Source organism: Camelus bactrianus, chromosome 15, assembly GCF_048773025.1.
Source record: "Camelus bactrianus isolate YW-2024 breed Bactrian camel chromosome 15, ASM4877302v1, whole genome shotgun sequence".
NCBI lineage: Eukaryota > Metazoa > Chordata > Mammalia > Artiodactyla > Camelidae > Camelus > Camelus bactrianus.
In genome coordinates this window covers 47,023,206-47,038,260 of record NC_133553.1, presented here as the reverse complement: position 1 = coordinate 47,038,260, position 15,055 = coordinate 47,023,206, and the positions used below count along the sequence as shown (strand labels likewise).

The following is a 15,055-nucleotide window of genomic DNA, read 5'->3' as shown; positions in this document are numbered from 1 at the left end:
AGTCATTTAACTTGAGGACAAATAATTTTGAGAATCAAATGTAGAAATGGTCTCAACTTGGTATAATTTAGATCTAAGTGATTTTTTTTACTATTTTAAGATTTCGTTTTTAAATTTTACTTAAAAAGGTTTAAGTGAAAGACTGAAAAACCTTTTGTTAAGTATACCTACTGTGGAACTGGCATAAGGTGGTGTTTAGTGTTGCCTACTTTAATATATTTTTCAACTTTGTTGTCCGTTTATCCACATTGACTTTAGCCATGCAATGATTTAAATGTTTTTGTTAAAAATACAAAAAGAAAAATTCCAAATGGAGGGTAATTATGTTTTACCTCTGTTTTCTAATGTTTTTACCCATAGGGCTTTTTTATACTACCATAAAACAGAATTCAGTTGTGCCTATCTATCTGCAACGTGTTTCACAAAAAAGATACCTTTAGTAGTGGATTGGCAATAGCTAAACCTTGTTTTAGTTTTTGCTTACTTCTAAACCACTGCTTTCTCTATAATTTGAGCTACTCAAAAGGGTGATTATCAGGGTTTTTGTTTTTCTGACTATGTTTTACGTACTTAATGAAAGAGCCCATAGCAAAGCAGAGCCAAGATTAAGACATTTAAGTATAATTGTTACTTGATTATTAGAGCCAGAGGTTTTTAATTTCCCAGGGGGCAATTGGCAGGTTACTGCCCATCTTTGACTAATACCCCTGTTCTTATTTAGTTCTACCAGAAAATAGAAAACTGGATGGTTAGTGAAAGAAAAGAGTTAAGTATATTTTAGATGGGACAAAGGAATTTACAGGCATTGATAATCCTAACAGGGTATTACATAATAGGTGGGCAGTCAGATAGGAAGTACTTCATTACATGTAGGAGTGTAGTCAAAAGAAAGGCCAAACATGGCATTTGGTGGGAAAAGGTTCTTGTGTCTAGCTGTTGAGGCACAGTAATCTCCAGAATACTAAACATGGGCTTTGGGGTTTTATTGCAGCAGTATTCACATCACTGCTGTATATAACCTTGAAGAGGTCGGTATTACCTGAGCCGGAGTTATCTTACCCATAAAATGGGTGTATTTACTCAACTGGTTTTTAACTTGGTTTTTACAATAACGTTAAGTGAAGCACTTAGCATAGTTCTTGGCATTTGTAATAAGTGTTTAAGCTGTTAAATCAGTTCTGACCTTTGTAAAATGAGGGAATTGGGCAAAGTTATTCTTGGTGTTTTTCCAGTTCCAGTAGTTTGAAGTAATGTTGATAACAAGGTGGAAAGGGAGAAACACTTGGGGGTACTTTCTTGTGTCCTGTTGCTTACTTTATATTACTGTAATTCTGGCAAAAGTCACAGTAAGTACTGCATAATCTTATTTGAATCAACTATAATTTTAAAACCTTATTTTCAAATCTTAACCATATTACCTGTTTTATATTAGCAGGAGATCATGGTAATTGATCATTCTTTTTCTCAATACTATCTGTAGCATGTCTGTTTTCAGATAATTCTAACCAAAGCTATTCACTGTTGCAGTTAAAAATAATCCTAGAATAGGAAGTATTTCACCTAGAATTTTTTTTCAAGATCTGATGCACAGCGAAAGTACTGTTGATCTCTACTTAGTGTAGCCTTGTATTCTCAAAGAGAAATGCATCCTCCCTTTTTAAAACTGCTGTTATGGTAACCTGCTTAAACTTTTCTCAGTGATACTATGCAAGACAATATTCCCCTCCTCCTTTTTCAGTTTTATTAGGTAAATTATTATAGTTTGCACATATTCATTATGTTGCATGTAAATACAGTATACTGCACTTTTTTTTGTTTGTTTACATGTATGTACTAATCACTGTTTTTAAGAATAGATTAGAGCTTTAGCTTTTTAAACTTACATAGTTATCAAAGGAATAAAGCCAACCACAAAATAAGAACAGAATGCTGTAATCCAATCATAAGGACAGTCCAGTGTGCTTACACATTTAAGAAGTCAATCATCCAAGTTATAAATAAGTTCATATGTGTTTTGGTTTTTTTTTTTTAGATTCCACATACAATTGATATCATATGGCATTTTTTCTCTCTCTGGCCTACTTAGAATGACGATCTCCAGGTCCATCTATGTTGCTGAAAATGGCATTATTTTATTCTTTTTTATGGCTGAATAGTGTTCCATTGTGTGTATGTATATATGTGTGTGTGTGTGTATCACATCTTTATCCAGTCATCTGTTGATGGACATTTGGGTTGTTTCCATGTCTTGGCTATTGTAAATAGTGCTGCTATGAACATTGGGGTGCAGGTGTCTTTTTGAATTTTATTTTTCTGTGGGTGTATGCCCAGGAGTGGGATTGATGGATCACATGGTAAGTCTATTTTTAGTTTTTTAAGGAACCTCCATATTGTCCTCCATAGTGGCTGCACCAACCTACACTCTCACCAATAGTGTAGGAGGGTTTCCTTTTCTCCGCACCCTCTCCAGCATTTATTGTTTGTATTTAATGATGGCCATCCTGGCTGGTGTGAGGTGACGTCTCATTGTAATTTTGATCTGCATTTCTCCGACAATTAATGATGCTGAGCATTTTTTCATTTGCCTATTGGCCATTTGTATATCTTCATTGGAGAATTGCTTGTTTAGGTTTTCTGCCCATTTTTGGATTGGGTTGCTTGTTGTTTTTGATACAAAGGTGTATTAGCTGTTTGTATGTTTTGGAAATTAGTCCCTTGTTGGTTGCATCATTTGCAAATATTTTCTCCCATCCTGTAGGTTTTTGTTTTGTTGATCGTATCCTTAGCTATGCAAAAGCTTTTAACTTTAATTAGATCCCATTTGTTTATTTTTGCTTTTATTTCCATTATGCCAGGAGCTGGTTCAAAAAATACATTGCTGTGATTTATGTCTGAGAGTGTTCTGCCTATGTTTTCCTCTAGGAGTTATATAGTATCTGGTCTTATATTTAGATCTTTAATGTATTTTGAGTTTATTTTTGTATATGGTATTAGAGAATGTTCTAATATCAGTCTTTTGCAGGTAGCTGTCCAGTTTTCCCAGCACCACTTATTGAAGAGACTGTCTTTTATCCATTGCGTATTCTTGCCTCCTTTGTCATAGATTAATTGACCATAATTGCATGGGTTTATTCCTGGACTTTCTATCTTGTGTCTGTTTTTGTGCCAGTATCATACTGTTTTGATCACTGTAGCTTTGTAGTATAGTCTGAAGCCAGGGAGCGTGATTTCCCCCAGCTCCATTCTCCTTTTTCAAGATTGTTTCGGCTATTTGGGGTCTTTTGTGTTTCCATACAGATTTTAACATTTTTTGTTCCAGCTCTGGGAAGAATGTCATTGGTAGACAATATTTTCTTAAGGGGACATTTTGTTTATTCTATATACTTACTAGTCTGTTTTATTGGTAAAGTCCTTGAAATCATTGACCCATGCTGTTTCTATTTTTGAGATACTCAAAACTATTTTCTCATCTAGATGTTCCCTTATATTTCACTTTGTATGGCTTTCTGGACTTCAATGTATCTTTCATCATGCATAGTCTCTAAGGTACCAGTCCCTGGTTTGCTGAGCCAGTTTTACAGGCTCAGCCAAAAGAAGACAATGAAATGAGGCACAGTGGTGGACTGGCTTAATCACTTACTTTTGTGAAAGTTCTGTTTTTTATTTGCATCTTGGTCTTAATATTTCAGTTCTCGGTTTCAAACCTGGTGCCTGGCTTTTTTTTTTTTTTTCCCTGTTTTTTTTTTTAAACCCCTTCTGTTTTTAAGTCTATGTTAAATGAATTTAGAATTCCCAGTATTTTAAGAGAAATCTAATGAGGTCCTGTCTCTTGCTACTCAAAAAGTCACTGAGTCACCTGAGTGCTTGTTCAAAATGTTGAGTCTTAGGCCCTGTCCCAAATTCTCAATCAGTATCTATTTTACAATATCTCCAGATATTGTGTATGCACAATTTTGGGAAAGCACTGCTATAATCCATCCTCTGGTTTTATTTATAAAAGGAAAACTTACTCATTCAACAAATATTTAAATTATTCTGTGTTCAAAGGATTTAGAATAAAGATAAAAACTTGTGTTTTGGATATATTTAATATTAGGGGAGATACAATTTGTCACAATGAGTCCAGCAATAAAGATAGGCACCTCTTTGGGGTTTGAGGGGTTAGGCCTAATAGGAGTTGACCCTTCAAGTTTGCCAGGCCATGGAAGAAGGGAATAAGCAGTTCAAACAGAAGGGCTATCATGTGGGGAGACAACAGAAGTGTGAAGGTAGCATGTTTAAGATTTGCAAGTATACATCAGATCATGAGGTTCTAATGAGGGGAAGGAGATGAGACCAGATTGTAAATTTTGCTTGTGTCCTAAAGACAATGATAATCTATACTGAATGCACTGTGCTAAACACAGTTCAAACATTTCACTCAAGTCAGTCTTCATAATCACCCCAAGTGGTTACCAATTACCACCTCTTTATAAACAAAGAAGCACAATAGATTATAGCAAAGCAAATGAAGTCAACTTTCAAATCCTGGTTGGTAGTCAAGGGAGGAGAGGGATTCAAAAATGAGGGAGTGGAGTAATCAATTTAGCAGTGATGGAGGTCAAGTTTGCTAAGAGCTTGAAAACTGTTGGATTTGGCAACTGGATCACTGACTAGCAAGTGTAGTTTTAACTGAAAGGTATGTGCACATGTTGGATTAAGATGGTTCTAAGAAAGTACGGGAAGTGACAAAAGAATTGAGTCCACGTTACTCTTCAAAGTTTGTGAAAGGAAGCAGAAACTCCATGGTGTAGTGGACAGTGAGGTACTGGAGTCATATCTGGATTTGGACTCTGGCTCTGCCACTGCTGTGCGATTCAGTCAGCTGTACTAAACTGTCCAAGGAAGCCTGTTCCCTCATTCATAAAGTAGGATTAATACCTACTTCCCAGGGTTGTTTGAGGATTTAATATATGTGAAGTATCTGGAACACAGGAGATACTCCATAAAATGGAACTGGTAAGGTTGAGAGGATGGTTTGTTCTTAAAGATGGGAATGTTGATAGTTTAAGAAGCTACAGCCAAGAGAGGTTAAAAATGAAAAGGGTCTACAGATGGTAAAGGTTGGTCCGTGATTTCACAGCCTGTTGGGTCTAGTGCTCACTCCACTTCTCAAAGAGAAGTGACAGTCCCAGAATTTCCATGTGGAGGAATTTAGAAACAATCTTAGAGGGGAAAGAGGGTGGGAAGAGATAAATTTGGGAGTTAGAGATTTGCAAACGTTAGCCACTATATGTAAAAGTGGATTTTTAAAAATTTCTTATGTATAGCACAGGGAACTATTCAATATCTTGTAATAGCCTGTAATGAGAAAGAATATGAAAACAAATATATGCATGAATGGGACATTGTGCTGCACACCAGAAATTGACACATTGTAACTGACTCTACTTCAATTTAAAAAAACAATTAGAAATAATCTGAGAAAGTGGTGTTAAGGCCGACTTTTGCCTTAAATCTAAGTATGCTTACCAAGCATGTTGTCTCCTTGCCTGGGGTATGGGATGGAAGTGATTTGGGGAAAGGGCTGATGGAGAGAGCCCATGGGACATTTTAGCCCTTATAAGCCTCCCTTGGCTCAGATACTTACCCCAGGGCTCTCTGGTGACTCCAGAACCCTGTAGATTTTCTTAGTACGCGTGTGCGAAACAGTCTCCAGCGATGTCCTTGGTGCGAGGCTTCTAGCGGGCCCTCCGAATGTGTGCCCGCCTCCCTTCCCCCACCACTGGAGACAAATCTGGCGGGCCCTCTGCGCACGCTCGGGAGCTGGCGGCCCGAGGCGCCTTCTGGCAACCGGACGCCAGCCTCGGCCTAGAGAGCGAGGAGACGCCATGGACAAACGAATCATCACCGTCACCTCCACTGCAGTAAGGGAAGACGTGAGCCGTGACGGTTGTGGTTCCTTGACCCTGGGACCGCCTTCCTCCCTGAACATTACCCTCCACCCCCAGCCCCAACACCGTTCCTGTCACCTGGTTCCTCCGCCCAAAATCCCACCTCTTTCTAATCCCGGCCCCGTTCACCTCTCTGGGTCTTCCTTTCTCTCCCGGCCCTCACAGCTACACCTGCAGTCTTTTCCTGATCCGTATTTGAGTGCCACTTCGTTTTCTTTCCTCTTCCTTCGTTCTCCCTTATCCTTACCATTTGCTCTTTCTTTCCTTCCTACTACTTACTAATCGCGCTGGACAACGGCCATAATAGGGTTATCAGATTTCTTTCATTTTCCCCTCTGTCTGCCAAGAGAGTGAGTTTCTCTTTCTTTAGTCTATTGGACACATTTTTGCTCTGCTTCCTATTCTAGTGTGTATAAAAATATTTGAAACTACCTTTCTTTTAATTTTTAAATAAATTTGGGCAAGGGATGTTTAGCTTATTTTGTATAAAGTGATTCATCCCTACAGTGAATGTGAAGTGGGAGGTAGGTAAAGTTTAGATCACCTGTCTTGGGCAAAACAAGCAGTTGCCTGTTACCTTCCTTTAGATGCTACATGTTTACTTCTCCCTTCTTTCCAGCTCATTTCCCTGGTCCCAGGTAGAGGTGGAGACCTGTCTTGACCTGCCTGAAAAAGTTTGATTTCTGTGACTATAAATGTGCAACAACACATTTAGAGAAGATTCAATATAAATTTAATAAAGGGAATGTATAGGAAGAAATTCAGACTTAGCAGTGTGTATGAAACAGTGCTTTTTTAGAGAAATGCATGTATTGCATAGTAAAACTAAAGCCCAGGGGTACTTATAAGTAAAGTGGATATAAGTTGCTAGACAGGAAGGGTGAATTATATCAGTTTACTGATTAGTTTCTTATTTTTAATGTCTTATTGCTTGAGATAACCTATATTTTGTAGTAATAACAAACACACTCTGAATTAAACTAGAACTCTGTATTTTAATGATTTTACCTAGTGGAAATAGCCCTCAAAGAAAAAGCTAAAACAACTGTGTTGACAGTGAGGCTGAAACAAATGTGGGAATAATAAATAGTTACTATGGAAGACAAGATCGTCTTTGGAAACTGAGGAATATCAAAATAATCTGCTTCTTAACTTGGCAGATGAGATGTTAAAAATAAAAGCTACCTTTTACTGAACCCTGGTTATGTGTATAGGTCTTTATGATGCCTTGTTCTCATGCCAGCCCTGGTGCCTTCATTTTGTACTCCCAAGAGGAAGCTGAGATTCTCAAGGGTTAACTTGCCTAGCGCTCCTAACTAGTGGCCAAGCTGGAGTTTAAGCCCAAGTCTGTCTGGTTCCTCCATCATTCTGCCTCTTCAGGTCACAGCTGGCTCATGTGATGCATATTGGATAGCATATATAAATCCAAGAAATGGCAGTTGTCAACATTTGCCATATCACCATAGCACATTAATTTGATGGCTCTACATTTTTACCTTGAGCTCCCTGAGCCATAAATCTAAATAACAATTATACTAATACAATTTTGGATTGACAGAACTCTTCTTCCTAAGAGCACCAGATTTTGTCACCACTAATTATTCTGATGACACCTCTATGAGATAGGGGTGTTTATTACTCTAATTTGCCCAAAGGGTATATAGATAATTAAAAAGCACTAAAGATCATAAAATAGCAATTTAAGGAAATGTCACAGGCAAAATTTATCATTTTGTAGCTTTTATTTTAGTTCAGGCTGACCAGTTTGGGGCAGGTATTAATTTCTTCAAGTAAATGTTTTATAAGTGATATGTAACTTCCAGAGATCATTTCTCAAATGAATAAGCACATTTTATGTTTGTTATTAATAGAAACCAACTCAGAAGACATCATCTTTTGAAAGAGAAGGATGGTGGAGGACAGCATTAACAGTATGTGTATTTTTATTCTTTGCTATTCAAATTGTTCTTATTCCTATTAGTATTTTAGTCAGCCTTACCTTTTAAGTCAGTAACACTTAGCTGTAAGATAACAACCATCGTTGAAGTCTGCATAGGCCTCATTTCATGCTTACAATTTTAGTATCTATCAGTATATGACTGAAGAACTAACTTTAAATTTTGAATGCAGTAAAAGCTTAGAAGTAAAACAACTCTAGGAATCTAGGTGTCTTAGAGAATATCTTGATAAAGTCAACCTAGCTTATGATCTTGATGAGACTATGCAAGGACAAAAAAGCATGCTTTCAGGAACGGCGTTTGGTTTCGGTTTTTAATCTTACTTAGATGGTATAGAGCCTACGATAGCTTTTGTTAACATGGTCAACATTCGAAGGCAAGTTGGTTATTTATGAAAGAATAATGACTGATCCCTCTCTAAAGGACATTGTTTCTATAAGGCAGAAATATTTTCTATCCACACCCTTGTATAACAGGAGCCCCAAGGGCCAAAGCCTTCTTGGCATTGAATTAATTTTAATGGTGAAACTGAGCTGAGTGCTCAGTGGAAAGATGGCTACAAAAGCAGCGGTGACTCAGCTATCAGGTCTGGCCATTCAGTTGCATTGTGGTTATGATTTGAAAGTACCAAACCTCTTATAGGACTAACTAGACCATACGCTCTGCTAATTCATCCTCAGTCTTGTGTTATTATCTTGTAGCTTCCCACCTGAGGGCTAGAGAGAAACCCGCAGTATCTACTAAGCAGAAGTAGAATAACTTCTTCTGCTTAGTCACGGAACTTACCCTGAGGGGTCTCACAAGAGGCCTGAAATTCATAGTCAAATTGAATCTCAAGCTTAAGTATCTCTGAAGTTACTTTTTAAAAAGTTATGACTTCAAATGGCCATACCTCTTTTGCTATAATTTAGCAATTGTCTCAGAAAGGAAATAAACAATTGTGATTGTCTTGAAATATTGTTCTGTCAAGAGTGTTTACTCTACTTGATAGAATTTTATTACACTATAGAACAAAGAGAAATGTTACTTAAGAGTGACCTTTCCAAGAATGATGCTTTAAGAGATGATACCTGTTTATACACTGACCTGAAAAATGATGTCAATTCTTCACAGAAAACCCCTAACCCTGGAACCTACCACTTGAAAACTTTTATTGAAGAATCTCTATTAAATCCAGTGATACCAACCTATAGTTTTAAAAATGAAGGAAGGAAGAAACCATCTCTTGTGCAAAGAAATGATCCAGTACCAAATGACCTCCCTCAGTACATGCCTCCTGACTTCTTGGACTTGTTAAATAAGCGAATGGCCACTTACTCGTTTAAAGCCAAACCACGGTCAAGCGCCAGCACACTGGTTTGCAGAGATCAGGTAAGGCACTACCAGAAGCTGGCTTTGGGTGGGAAAGATACCAAGAGGCCCTGGGGGAAATATTCTATATGCTTAGAGAGTATTTTTCCTAGGAGAAATTGAAAACCTGTAGGAGGCCTTATTTCCTACAGAAATGGAACAAAGGGCTGCCTCGTTTACAAATATGTCCAGCAAGATTTTTCCCTGTGAGACCTCTTTAACCTAAAGCGAATACATGGGCCAAAAAAATTTTTCCCCTCTCTGGGGACTCCTGGCAGGATTCCCCCAGCTCGGGGTCTTATCTGTGATGGGGCCATGCTTCTGGTCTCTTTAAGCAGTTTATTTGGTGTACTTTTAAAGAGAAAACTCAGCCTTTCAGTGAGTAGTTAAGTACCCTTATTAGAGCGTGAGTATAACTATATACCATCGAGAAGCTTTTTCAAGAATTTCTTGTAGAAATGAGTACTGTGGTCCAGGAGAGTGAGGCTGTACCTCCAGTCTGTGTGTGACATTGAGAACATAGAGCCCTGCTGGGCTTACAGCCCTGGGCCAGGCTCTGTGGAGGGAAGGCGTTCCTGACTTGGAAATATTGAAGTAACAATTCAAGAGCAAACAGATCAAGTGCTGAGATAAATAATGTAGCAGGAACTGCCAGAGGAGAGCTCAGGGTGGGTGGGACTGAAAGGCTAGAAGGCTCCTTGGATTGAGTAGGACTCAAGCTGGACCTTGGATGATATATAACATCCATGTGGCTCTTCATAGTTTACCGTCAGCTTCCCCCATATTCTCCTGTTTATTCTTTCCGCGCATTCTGAAATAGGCAAAAAACGGATATTTTCCCCATTTTCCGATGAGTAAACTGAGGTGAATAGAGTCAGTAACTGGTTCAGAGGCCAATAAATAGGCAAGGCAATACTTTTAACTGAGGGTTTCTGAGCCCAAATTTGGTGCTCTTTCCAGTGTCCCTTGTGCCTCTGACCTTGAATGAGGGGCAGGGTTTCAGTGGGTGGAGCCCAAGGGTGGATTTCAAGGGAAGGGCAGAGCACTGTTCCTGCTCAAAGGCCAGAGTTGGAACTTGGACTTTGTTATTTGAGGCCTTGGGCCTTAATATCTCCCATTTATAAAGGAACTAACAATAATATCAGTCTTCACAACCTTATCAGAATAACCTGGTGATAACCTGAGAAGCTGCATTGCCTCTCCAGGTTGAGTTAAATAGAAGGGGTTGGGATTATTAGGATGGACAAGAAATCTTCAGCAGAATGAGCATATGTTGGATCCAACCCATGAACCCTTCCTATGGCTTTGCAAATTATGGCTTTGAAGCAGAACAGAATGATAAATGTTCATTGGGTAAATCTTATCCTGTCTGCTTCAGTGGCTGAATGCAAGCACTAAATTATACTTAGACTTTTATGGCTTGGTGTCAGGTAGCCAGGTGACGTATGAAACCGTTCTGGCAATGCAAAATCATTCTGCCTCAGCCTCCGCCACTTTCCTTCCCTCCTGCTTTCTCTCTTCTGGCTTTGAGGGGTTTCTGAGGGTAGGCCAAGGCCCACTGTTGAAAGGAGAAAACATAGATAGTTGGTATTAGGCAACATTTAAAGCTTTAGAAAACCAAAAGAATTTGACTTACCCAGAGGGGTGGATAAAATCTTCTGAAGACATACTTTTCCTGTTTCTTTTCTTTCTCCTCTCTCTCTTCACTTCCCATGAAGATTGGAGCTCCAGAAACTGGAAGAATTAAATGTTTTCCTAATTTTCTATTTCAAAGGTACATGATAACATGTTCACAAGAGGAGAGAGATTCAGATGTAACACTTTTACTCACCAATAAAACCATTATCCTGTTTTTTTGATAGCAGAACTTAGTAAAATAATAATTTGAATTTTGAGTAGATACAGTTTATGTTTCATGTTGTTTATTAAGATAGAACAACATTCTGTAGCTCCCCAATTTTTAATAGAATATTTACATTATACCTCGTTAGTGCTACTCTTTATTGGTAAGAAAGTTCTTACTATTTTTAACATCTTTATTCTGAAGCATGTAACTCAACTGGAGAATCTGAATCAAAGAATCTTATCATGTATCTATATATGTGCACGTGTGCGCGTGTGTGTATGTATGTATTTAAATGTGTGGCTTTTTCCAAACAGTGTTTGATATGGACCTACACTTTTTACAGTAAATTTTTTTCTTATCAGAGAAATAATATATTTTTATTTTAGAACATATGTGCAAAAGGGGGGCCATCTCTCTCCGTTGTGTAGTTTTATGACCTGCTTTTTCTCCGGGGTTAGAATCCTCCACTATTAGAAACCCCACCTTATTTCTGGAAGATTTCAGCTCCCTTTGCTCCCTGTCACTCTTTGCACTACTGCCATCATAATTTCAGTACACACATAGTGATGATTTTCCAACCTCTGGCTTCTCAGTTTCATAAACTCTCCTCTACTTCAATCACTCACGCCTTAGGTTTTTTCCAACACCAATCATTGCAACCCTCATAATCTCAGCTGCACGCATCCCACTCTGATCACTCTCTCCTAATCACCCTCCCTCACTCACTGTAGTATCCCAGCCTCAGCAGTTTTCCCGTTCCCCCCAGTCTACAATCCATTGATCTTATTGTTACCTGAAAACTGGGTTCGCCTCTTGGTGGGTGTCAAGCCAAAGACCAAGTCACAATCAGGAAAAGGAAGGGTTTATTGCTTGCTACAAAGTAAGGAGAACATAAATCTCTTGCCCAAAGTAGTGTCTCCCCAACAGCAAAATTGGGGAAGTTTTAAGCTGAGGGTATATGCATATTCATGAAGGAGCTTGAGCAGAGGAGAATTCAGCATAGAATTGGAGCAAAGACTGAAGGAGTCCAAGCTTTAGCTGACAGAAGTCAGGAGGGCTAGCATTATCATTCCAACCTCCATCTGGGTGGGCACCTTAGTCCCAGCAGAACTCAAAGACTATCAGATTGTTACGTATATCCCTTGAGGAGGAGCTGCGACTCTTTTATCACTGAACTGTTGTTTCTTGACTGCTTTTCCTTTGTTCTGCATTCCCTCACTTTAAGATCATTAATTACGGAGACCTATTCAAGGACAAGCACTTAGATCACAAAATGACTTAGGCCAAAATGGCTTCTCTTATGTCAAGAAAGCCATGCCTGGTTCTCTTTCTCCAGGGACCCCCCTACCCTATCTACTTACACTATTGCCTTTTCTCTGCCTCTCAACTTTCTGATGTTTTCTTACTTTCAAAGCTTAAGTTCCACAGTTAATCATTAGAGTTACTCCCTACACACACCCTCCACTCCATGGCCCCTGGTGGCTTATTTTACTTGTTTGGCAAAGCCACAATCCTGGTCAAATCTCTCTGCGAACTTTGTAACTGTAGCTGAATGACTAGTCTCGTTTTAAATTCTTCACCTCCCATGGACGCTGAATGGAATTCCCTAGTCTGTTTACTCTCCCACTGTCCTAGGTGGCTTTATCTCACATCTTCCTAACCCCCTGCTACCTCCTCCTCAATCCTCATTCTTGTTTTCTCTTCTCAGCCTTTTGGCCAGTTCAGCCCTTCCTCCCTGTCCCTTTCAGTCCCCCAGGCACACACACACCTCTGCCCTATCTGCACTCATTCCCCACTGATCTCATTCAGTCTCAAGGCTTTGAACACCATTTATTTGTTCATGATTTCCAAATACACATCTCCTGCCCAGACTACTCTGTTGAGCTCCAGACTTGTATATCCAACTGCCTTTTTTGAATTCTCCATTTTATGTTGAATTCAGGATTTCTCACCCTTGGCACTATGGACTTTTGGGACAGGATAATTCTTTGTGGTGGGGGCTGTTCTGTGCTTTGTAGGAAGTTTAGCAGCATTTCTGGATTATTAGATTCCATTAGCAATCCCGCCTCCCAGTTGTTAACAACCAAAACTCTCTCCAGACATTGCGCAAATGTCCCCTGGGGAAGAGGGGAACCAAAAACAAACAAACAGATGACCACTCCTGGTTGAGAACCTCTGGGTTCAGGCTTTGTGATAGTGGGTATGACCTCTGAGTGGCTGTTCTCAAGGTCAACAGGTTGATGGTGAACTGGCTTAATTTGTGACCTCATTGCTTAACATTTCCCCTCACTCTTCTTGCCCCACTGGTCTCCTCCTTGCTGCATCTTGAATTTGCTATTCCCACTCCTACCCCAGGGTCTTTGCGCTGGGTTTTCCTTCACCTGGAATGCTCTTACCCCAGGAATCTGCATGGCTTACTCCCTGTCTTTCAAGTCTTCATTAGAGAGCTAGTTAGATAATGGTACATCCATACAATGGCATACTGTGCTACCAATAAAAATAATGAGATGTATCTACATATGTTGGTTTGGAAGCATCTCCAAGGTATATTAATAAATGAAAAAAATCAAGGAACAGACCAATATTTATAGCATAATCTCATTCATATAAATGAAAACAAATATATACATGATGTTAAAGGGATCCTTTTTTTCTTGATAGAGATTTATACAATCATTAACAATGGTTTCCATTTGGGAAGTGGGAGTTAGGTAGGGGGCAAGGAGACTTACCCTTAATTTTTTTTCTTTCTACAGATTTTGACTTGTTTTCAGTGTGCAAGTGATATTCTTTCCTATCTCATGTGTAAAGAACTCAAAATTTTTTCCAACTGATATTTTTTCTCTTATTTTATTTCTTTTTAGTTTCCATTTTAAACCTTCCCCTTTTCACTTCCTAGATTGGGGACATTTCAGTGAAAATCACAATTAGACAAATTTAAAATTGCCTCAAATTTCTGTCCAGCTTAGCTTTAGTATTGCCTTAGATGACATGCATGTGAATGGAGACAAATGTGGCAATTCTGCCTCCCCCACCTCTCAATATCTGTTTTAGGTCAAAAGGAGGTAGCCAGGCTGGAAAGGCGCCCCTAGTAACTCAGAGAATGAATCCAAGGATCCATTACAATATATTCAATAGACATTCCTTGAATAACTGATTGGGAGACGGAGGTTGAGAAAATCTGGCCGTTTCAGTGATTTTTGTTAGCTGTGTTCATAGCTATGATCATGATATCTATGAAGACATGTTAATTTGCAAAGTGCTCCGTGGTAAAGTAACAGCTGAAGGAATTTTCAGCAGGATGGTTTTTCACTGAGCAAAGTACCAACAGAGAGAAACTTTGTGCCCAAGGAGGGGCTGGCAGGTGATACTGCAAGGAACCCAAGACTTAAGTTTTGGGATGATGAAGAGCAAAATATAGATAAGATGGAATGATTCATTGTACATTTATTTGTTTGTTTGTTTGTTTATATATTCCATTTTTTAACATCTTTTATGGAGTTATAGTCATTTTACAATGTCATGTCAAATTCCAGTATAGAGTACAATTTTTCAGTTATACATGAACATACATATACTTATTGTCACATTTTTTTTCGCTATGAGCTACCACAATATCTTGTATATATTTCCCTGTGCTATACAGTATAATTTTGTTTATCTATTCTACATTTTGAAATCCCAGTCTGTCCCTTCCCACCCTGTATTGTGCATTTAAATGCAAAAAAAAAAAAAATGATGCTCAAAGTTGGCTCATTTAAGTGAGTATTATTTGAGGCTGAACTCTCAAAGAGTAACTGCAAGGCAAAGCACTGATTGTCACATGCAAAGCTGTCAAGAGAGTGGCAAATGAAAATAAATTTTGAAAGATGGATACAGAAGACTTGTCTCAGGGACTGGGACTCACATAATTCTTAGTTCACCTGGAGCTGATGAAAATTACAGAGTGCTAATAAAATTAAGAACAA

At 38.7% G+C, this 15,055-nt stretch overlaps 1 protein-coding gene across 1 annotated transcript in view; it reads left to right on the top strand.

Moving 5' to 3' along the window:
- Nucleotides 1-5,237: 5,237 nt before the first annotated feature.
- The window catches only part of STPG4 (sperm-tail PG-rich repeat containing 4), a 43,137-nt gene continuing 33,319 nt past the window's right edge, over nt 5,238-15,055 (top strand). Inside the window, 3 exon segments of the mRNA XM_010967742.3 lie at nt 5,238-5,906; nt 7,805-7,864; nt 9,005-9,262. Coding sequence (XP_010966044.2) covers nt 5,871-5,906; nt 7,805-7,864; nt 9,005-9,262 — 354 coding nt within the window. The 5' untranslated portion in view covers nt 5,238-5,870.